Genomic DNA, 9,037 nt, shown 5'->3' on the forward strand with positions numbered 1-9,037 from the left:
ATCTTCAAATAAATAAAACTGACATTAAATATTACACCTTCCATGCATGGAGTCTCTAAAAGAACCTGTTCAGAGTGTATTGGACTCTAACAGGCTTTGAAGCCAAGACCCTTCTGCCCAGGAGGACAGGGGATTTACAAGTTCCTATTCACTCACTGGAAGGTACATCCAAACACTGCTCTGCTGACAAAGCTATATCCATTCCCTGGGGACAGAAGGCAAGGAAAGATACCACACACAGAGATACAACTCTGTCTTCTTCCCAGGAAGGAAGCAATGCATCCAGAACAGTCAGAGATCAATCCCAGGCTATCCCCCCTCATGCTGCACAATGCTAGTGCAGAAATCTCAACACTCCTCTGCAGGCCATGCAGTACTATGGCTTTCAGCATACAGCAGGGTAAGCACAGAAGCTCTACTCTGACTACCACAGGGAGCTGTAGGGCTGCCTGAAATCAAACCCCAGTGAGAACCACTGATCTCAAGATTGGAGGGTTAGAAACAGACCTTCACCTTTACCTTTAGCTCCTGCACCTTTGTCTTTATCTGCAGCTCTTGTACCTCCATCTTTACTTCCAGCTCTTGTACCTTCGTCTTTTCTTCCAGCTCTTGCACCTTCATCTTTACCTCCAGCTCTTGCACCTTCGTCTTTACCTCCAGCTCTTGCACCTTCGTCTTTACCTCCAGCTCTTGCACCTTCGTCTTTACCTCCAGCTCTTGCACCTTCATCTTTACCTCCAGCTCTTGCACCTTCATCTTTACCTCCAGCTCTTGCACCTTCATCTTTACCTCCAGCTTTTGTACCTTCATCTTTACCTCCAGCTCTTGCACCTTCGTCTTTACCTCCAGCTCCTGTTGGCAACGGGTGTTGGCTCTGACCAGGTACATTGCTACTGAGACCTGCATGAGGAAACTGAATGAAGAGCACTGCTGGACCAGAACCTCAGCTGGTTAGCAACGTCCCAATTTGTGTGTGGAGGATTACGTCCACCACACAAAATTTTCCCCTGGCCCTCCACTGCTGGTACAACAGATCAGCAGTAATGGTTACAAATCCCAGCTAGCCAGTTAGCAGCAGCCACTGGATAGCAATTTTGCATGCAGTATTTTAGGCAACAGTAATGCAGTTCTACCTCCCACATGACTCAGCCTTGACTTAGTCCATACCTGAACACAGATCAATAGCAGAAGGGGGGAAAAAAAAAGTATGTGCATGTTGTAAGAGGGGAAATGGGAAAGCTGGTCCCACATGGAGGTAGCTGGTACTTACCATGATGTTTGCCTTCTGGAGGTAGCACATGCAGCAGGGAGCTCACTGTTTGCAAAGGTATCTTCAGGTCTTGACTCCTCATAGCTGCTGGGTTTTTCTGTAAGTGTTCTTGTCGTCTGTAGTTGGATACTGAAAGCACAGAAAGGGTGAAGGGGTCTAGCAGTGAGGTAAGGCAAGAACAGCTTCTACCTCTACCAAACTCAGAATCCTAATTAACCCAGTGTTTCTTACAACTCACCATTCCCCCTCTTCAGTTCCTTGTTGAATTCCACGTGCTTGTGATCATATATAGTCTGGATGTTTGAAGCTGTGTTGGGATCAATGCCTCCAGTTTCCAACACCCTCAGTGCATGGGCATTCAAGAGGTCATGGGACCTCTTGCACGGGAGAAATCTGCATTCCCCATGGAGGAAGTGTCGACACACGTGCAGCCTGCTGCAGTTGCTCTGATGGTTGCAGGCACTATCCTTTCTGTTGTAAAACTGGCAGACCTACAAGTGGGGAGGACAGACACAATACGAAAGGGAAAAGCACATTAGATTCAGCAATGTTTTTCTTTGTTCTACAGGCATGCAGCTTTAACAGCAGATAAACAGTGACTAAAAGGCATGTGTTCACTGGAACTTTTTAAATGTGGACAGATTTCTTGCAAGAAGAGGAGGCATTTTCAGCTGACTCATGCATTTTCAGTTCTGAAGTTGTGCATGGGGTGTGGGTTTTTTGAAGAAAAAGAATAGTCAATCCAACAATCGTTCATTTTTGGCACTCCTAAGCAAGCAGCTGCACAACAATTGACTGCTTTACAGCCTTTTTATTAAAAAAAAACACAAAACAAAACCCCCAAAATCATAAAAAAGAACAAGTATCTCCATAAAAACATGTATACTCTGTCGAATGAGGTATTATTTCATGGAACTGAAACTGCATTTGCCCTTCCTATTTGTAAAGCTTACTCTGCATTGAAGATTTGGGGGGCTGAGGGAACTGGGGTTGTTCACCCTGGAGAAGAGAAGCCTGAGGGGAGAACTTATAGCTCTCTACAACTCCCTGAATGGAGGCTGCAGTGAGGTGAGTGTTGGTCTCTTCTCCCAGGACGAGAGGAAATGGACTCAAGTTGTGCCAGGGGAGGTTTAGATTGGATATAGGAAGAATTTATTTCCTGAAAGAGTGGTGAGGCATCAGCCCAGGCTGCCCAGGGAGGTGGTGGAGTCACCATCCCTGGGGGTGTTCAAAAAATGTGTAGATGTAGCACTTGGGGACATGGTTTAATGGTCATGGTAGTGTTGGGTGATGGTTGGACTTGACCTCAGAGGTCTTTTCCAACCTTAATGATTCTATGATCTAAAAATGGTATGAAGAATGCTTTTATCCACCAAAAAAAAGAGATGTGCAGTGAGTTGTACATAGGGAACAAATCACACCCAAAAAACTCCCTCGTGTTGCCCACCAAGCACCACAGCAACACTTCTGCTCCCATGGCACAGAGGAGCAGGCTGTAGCAAGAAAGCTGCTTTGAGGAAGGGACTCAGCTGTCTGGCAGACAGCCCCAACATCACCACAACTGCCACAGATCCCCTCCCAACCCCTGCTCCAAGCAACAGAGACAGTTTTTATGCTGTGTTGCAAGTGAACATATAGAGCTTCATACATCAACCAGGGAATTAAAGATTGCTGGGATGGCACTGGTTAAAAGACAGAAAAATCAGGCCACTTTCAACTGCAAATCAAGTTTACTGGATTCCTACTCATTAATGATAGCCATCACCAAATACAAACTTCTCATTGCTACCAGTCAGTGCCATGTACAGAACAATTGGCCTTCAGAAACCTCCTCTAAATTAGATAGGAGCAAAGAAAGCCACAGAAGTGATGTGATTGCAGCAAGCACTGATGGCTGCTGTCCTTGATGGTTCTTAGCCTTTGAGCAAAGCAGAAACCAAAGGGGGTTATCTTCTTCCTTTCTTTTCTCCACCACTGTGGATGCTTTATGCTTTTCTACCCCTAACACCCCACCCAAGAATGCTCTCATTTGCTTTTGACATCTTATTTTGGAAATCTGGACTTGTTCTACTTTGCCTTGTTCTCCTGGGTTATTCTGCTTCCAGGAAATGCCCTTCCTGCCTGCTCTGCAGGATTTTGGTTTTGCCAGCTATCTTCCAGATTTGACTTCTGGGTGTTCTCCCCTGTTGTACAGGTATATCACAACTTTCCATTTGCCCCCTTGCATCTATGGCTATCAGTTGTCTGTTTCTGCTGTGCTGCATCACAAAATGCTACCAGTGGTGTTACAGCCTGCTGGGTGCCCAGGCAAGGTGCTGGCTGCAGGGGTGGCCTCTGGGAGAAGCAGCCAGGGGCTGCCCCATGCTGGACACAGCTGGCTCCAGCACACCCACTGCAGGACACAGCTGAGCCCATCACCCAAGCTGGTGGCACCAATGGAAAACATTTGGAAAAGGGCAAAATGCTGCACAGTAGTGAGGGGAGGTGGTGGGAAAGTGTGAGGAACAGCCCTGCAGACACCAGGGTGAGGAGGAGGAAGGGGAGGAGGTGCTCTAGATGCCTGAGCAGAGATTCCCCTGCTTGGGGACACCTACAGCTGGTTGCCCTGGACTATGTCCAGATAGCTTTTAAATACCTCTGGGTGGAGACTCCACAACCTCTCTGGGCAACCTATGCCAGTGCTCAGTCACCCTCCCAGTCAAAAAGCATTTCCTGGAGTTCACATGGAACCTCCTGCATTTTACTTCATGCCCATCACCTCCGACCCTGGGCACCCCTGAAAAGAGCCTCCCCATCTTCTACACCTTCCCCTCCAGGAGTTTGTAAACACTGATGACAGCCCCCTGAGCCTTGACTTCTCCAGGCTGAACAGACCCAGCTCTCCCAGCCTGTCCTCAGGTGAGAGATGTTCCAGGGCCTTCATCGTCCTACTGAATCCTACCTTCAGCACTTTGCTGAGCTCCTCCAGCAGTTTCATCACTCTCTTGGACCAGATTAATTTGGGTAAATTAATTTTGGACCAATTTTCAGCTCATAGAAGACAGCACCTTCTAGCAAAGCTAGGCAGTTTGTCTGGGTGCCTTGGTTGCAGAGGCTCATTCGTTATCATTAGTGACAGCCACATAATGAGAGCAGGTACCATGCCACGGGCACGGACTGCCTCCAACAATACAACCTGTAGAGCCTGTTCCTGCAGAGATCTGCAAGAGCATAATGTTCTCACTGAACCTCAGTGTTCCATCTAGAACATTCAGTTTTGCATGGATGCAAGACCAATAGCTTTGGGTCTGGGGGCTTTTTTGTTTCCTTCCAGAAAAACATTACAAAGATGTGGAGATGAGCAAGAGTGCTGAACTTCACCGTGGAGGGGAATTCTGCACAGCAAGCCATGGTCCTGCCAGAGGTCTGTCTTGTGCTGTATTGCTACCAGGACATCAGAAGGGACACATAAGATTTATTCTCATTATAACCTTTGATAGTAACCAGGTATGTATCTTTTAAGTGTCACGTGCCTTTCTCAATGAGATCCAAAAGTACCAGCACCTACCAATTTAAAGCAATTATTCACTTACTCCAGCATTTTTGGCAAGTTGCTTCATGTTTCCAGCTTTGTCCAAGGAGAAGGCAGAAGGGCTTGTAATCTACTGAGCACTCTAAGATCTGTGTATCAGAGCGTATGCAAGTGCTAGGCAGCAACAAACAATCTTCTGGGAGATGATTTGCAACTTCACTCACTGAAGAATTCAAATCTTACACCACTGCCAAGGGATGGTTTTCCTCAGTAGAACAATGTTCCTCTGCTTTGAAGGCCTGACACTACTCAAAATGTTACCTTCATCTAAAACAGGCCTCATCTGAGTGCCTGCTCATCTGAGTGGGGGTGCTGGTGAACAGCCAACTGAACATGAGCCAGCAGTGTGCCCAGGTGGCCAAGAAGGCCAATGGCATCCTGGCCTGTGTCAGAAACAGTGTGACCAGCAGGAGCAGGGAGGTGATGGTGCCCCTGGACTCAGCACTGGTGAGACTGCACCTTGAGCACTGTGTCCAGTTTTGGGCACCACAGGATAAGAAGGACATGGAGGTGCTGGAGGGGGTCCAGAGAAGGGCAGAGAGGATGGTGAGAGGGCTGGAAAACGCCTCATGAGAAATGGCTGAGGGAACTGGGGTTGTTTAGTGTGGAGAAGAGACTGAGAGGAGACCTTATTGCTCCCTATAACTCCCTAAAAAGAGACTGTAGTGAGGCTGGTATTGGTTTTTTCTCCCAAATCACTGATGATATGACAAGAGGAAATGGCCAAAAGGAGACTGTATTGAGGCTGGTATTGGGTTCTTCTCCTAAATCACTGATGATATGATAAGAGGAAATGACCTCAATTAGACATTAGGAAGAATTTCTTCCCTGAGAGAGTGGTCAGGCACTGGGAGGGGCTGCCCAGGGAGGTGGTGGAGTCACCAGCCCTGGAGGTGTTCAAAAACTGAGTAGATGTACAACTCAAGGCTGTGGTCTAGTGGTTAAGGAAATATTGGGAGGAAGGCTGGACTTGATGATCCTAGATGTCCTTTCCAACCACAGTGAGTCTATGACTCTACCTAACAGGAAAAATAAGTCTATAAACGTGCTTCTCCACCCCTCAACACTGAGATAGCTGTTCAAGTTACGAAGCTGGAAACAAACAGATCAGCATTCACCAGAGACAGACAATCAAGCCCAGCCTAAGGGCTGTGATAAAAACTTACACAGCAGTCCATTGGTTCAAAGGAGTAATAGATTTCTCTGGATGCTTCTAGAGAAACTTAAAATCATTGCTTCTTTAACAGTTCTTTCCCCAACCCAATCTTTCACCCTTAATTTTGATATCCTCTCCTTTCTAGGAACTTTCTCCTCCAGGAATACTGCTAATGAAAACCAGAACCAGGGAGTACAGTTGGTCACACAGCCCGAAGGTGGTTTAAGAACTAACAAAAAAAGCCTAAGACTTAAGTCTGACACTGGTTTTAGGGGCCACAGCATAGGAACTGCATCTTCTTGCTCAAGAGAGTAAAGGAAAAAAAGCAACTAAAACACAGAATCAGGTAAAAGCTGAGAGAGTACTAAAAATAAATTTTATATGGATCATCCCTTACACAGAGTATCACTTCAGGGTAGTGGAGATACCAGGCATTTAAGTTATAAAGCAAAGCTCCCAGAGATTTAAAGATGAGGGAAAGTGTAAAAGCCCTGATTGTGGAGTGTCCCTGTGTTTTTCTTACTCTAAACCCTGATTCTGGAGTGTCCCTGTGTTTTTCTTACTCTGTACCCCAGATAACACCAATCAGTAATACCAATCAATGATGGTTGCTGTTATCTGCTCATTACTGGGAGTAACTAAACAAGAAACACTTTAAGTTTTAGATGCAGCTGAGCACCACAAAGATTATTAATCCTCCTTGCTCATCACCACCACCCTCCTTGAATTTTCCAGCACAACATATTAAAACACTACACACAAAAATCCTGTTTTGTGAAAGCCCAGCACTGTCACAGCAGGGAATAAGGAAACAATAGAACTGTGATGCCAAGAGATCTGTACAGATTACAGCCTCCAAAAGACAAGAGTAACAGGCAGTGCTCTGCTTACTTCTCAATCTGCAGCCAGAACAGGATTTGGCTTTTAACAGCCACACCTTGAAGGCAGCATTGCCCCCACACACACAGAACCATAATGGATTGTTCAGCCAAATTTAATAAAATCAATGGCTGGCACACAAACCAGAGATTACTTCACAGAAGAGCAGTGTACAAAAGCTCAGTGCACTTTGGAAGGGGCAGATTTTTACACAAAACTGACTGCAATCATTTGGTCATCTTGTCATAGATTTTTCTTCCTTCCCTTAGACCCTCAAGCACCAAAATGCAGAGACCTACTGTCCTGGTTTTGGCTGGGATAGAGCTCATTTTCTCCCTAGTAACTGGTTCAGTGCTGTGTTTTGGATTCAGTGTGAGAATAATGCTGATAACACACTGATGTTTTAGCTGTTGCTAAGTAGTGCTTATCCTAAGCCAAGTGTTTTCCAGCTTCTTATGCTCTGACAGTGAGGAGGGGCTCAAGAGGCTGTTAGGGAGCATGGGGAGGACAGCTGACCTGAACTAGCCAAAGGGATGTTCCACAACACAGAACATCATGCCCAGTACATAAACCAGGGGCAGATGGCCAGGAGGGTGGATCACTGCTTAGGCACTGGCTGGGCACTGATCAGCAGGTGGAGAGCAACAGCATTGTGCATCTTGTCCTTCTGGAGTTTTATTTGTCTCTCTTTGTTATCTTCCTTTTCATTACTATTATAATTATAACAATATTTTGTTTTATTTCAATTATTAAACTGTTCTTATCTCAACTCACAAGTTCTACTTGGTTTTTTCCCCATTGTCCTCCCCTCCAGGCAGGCAGAGGAGTGACCAAGCAGCTACGTGGTGCTAAGCTACTGGCTGGGGTTAAACCACAGCACCTGTGGAGGCTGAAAAAGAAACAGGCCCTGGCTTCCTACTCCCCAGCATTTCTTGGGTAAGAGCCATCAAACCTGGTTTTGGTCAGGCCTTTTATCCTCTGAGCATGTAGAATTATTGTGCTCTTTCACTTCTGCCTTGCTTACCTCACGGTCTGTAACTCCTTGGTGAAGTTGCTGTGTTTTTTTTGTTTGCTTGTTTTGAGTAACTTTATGGCTATCCCGTTGAGATACCAGGGACTGCACACAGAGCAGGCTGGAGCCTTGCTGGCCACTCCCTGCTCTCAGGCAGCAGGTCTTCTGCTGACAGTCAGGGATGATGTGCTCTTACCCAAGTGCAAGCCTTCTGGTGTTTATACAACCAACACACTCCTCAATGTTTAACAGTTTTATTGCTGTTATTTTGGGGGGTTATAAGCACAGGGCACTTTAACAGCCCTGGCTGTGAAATATTAGAATTAAGAAAGAATATATTCTTTCTTCCAGTGTTTTCACACACAGTTATTCCCATTCATACTACAGTCAGGCTAACCTTTAACTTTTCTTGTTCTACTAGCAATAGGACAAGAGGAAATGGCCTCAAGCTATGCCAGGGGAGGTTTAGATTGGATGTTCAGAAGAGTTTCTTTACTGAAAGAGTAGTGAGGCATTGGCACAGCTGCCCAGGAAGGTGGTGGAGTCACCATCCCTGGAGGTGTTCAAAAAACGTGTGGACGTGGCACTTGGGGACAGGGTTTAATGGTCACAGTAAGTGTTGGGTGATGGTTGGACTTGATGATCTTAGAGGTCTTTTCCAACCTTTGTGATTCCATGATTCTATAATATCACTGTTGCACATCTTAGCAACTTGGAATTGAGAACAGAACTTTACATTCTCCTGCCCTCTCCCATTCCTAATTAACAAAAGCAAAAATAAGAACAACTTACATCAGGGAGGAAGAAAGGGTCATTCTGCAGAAGCAGCACTCGCAGCTCATTCTCATCAAGGCCAGACAACTCGTGGGTCTTTAGAACTTTCCTGTTCTCAGCACTGCTGATGTCATGGGAGTACTTACAAGATCTGCAAGAAAATACAAAGAAATATCAATGTTTACTTCCTCAGTCAAGTTGATTTAAAGAAGAGCCTCAGATAACATGCATAGAAAAATAGCAGAGGAATGGTGGAGGAGGACTGTAAACATGCTTAAGCAACTTGTAGCTGGGGTGCAGAAAAACATACATATCACACTAATTGTTGTCTATCTGTGTGCATTTGATAAGTAGAACATCTGTGTTCAGATAACA

At 45.7% G+C, this 9,037-nt stretch overlaps 1 protein-coding gene across 1 annotated transcript in view; it reads right to left on the reverse strand.

Moving 5' to 3' along the window:
- Positions 1-519: 519 nt before the first annotated feature.
- Positions 520-9,037, reverse strand: part of ZC3HAV1L (zinc finger CCCH-type, antiviral 1-like) — a gene marked incomplete at its 3' end in the record, with an annotated part of 9,613 nt that continues 1,095 nt past the window's right edge. The window contains exons 2-5 of the mRNA XM_008943801.1: positions 8,681-8,813; positions 1,509-1,761; positions 1,317-1,399; positions 520-900 (exon numbers count right to left, since the gene is read on the reverse strand). Of these exons, the coding sequence (XP_008942049.1) occupies positions 520-900; positions 1,317-1,399; positions 1,509-1,761; positions 8,681-8,813 (850 nt within the window). The remainder of the gene's footprint in view (positions 901-1,316; positions 1,400-1,508; positions 1,762-8,680; positions 8,814-9,037) is intronic.

Source organism: Merops nubicus, unplaced genomic scaffold (genome assembly GCF_000691845.1).
Source record: "Merops nubicus isolate BGI_N331 unplaced genomic scaffold, ASM69184v1 scaffold6697, whole genome shotgun sequence".
In the NCBI taxonomy this organism is placed as follows: domain Eukaryota; kingdom Metazoa; phylum Chordata; class Aves; order Coraciiformes; family Meropidae; genus Merops; species Merops nubicus.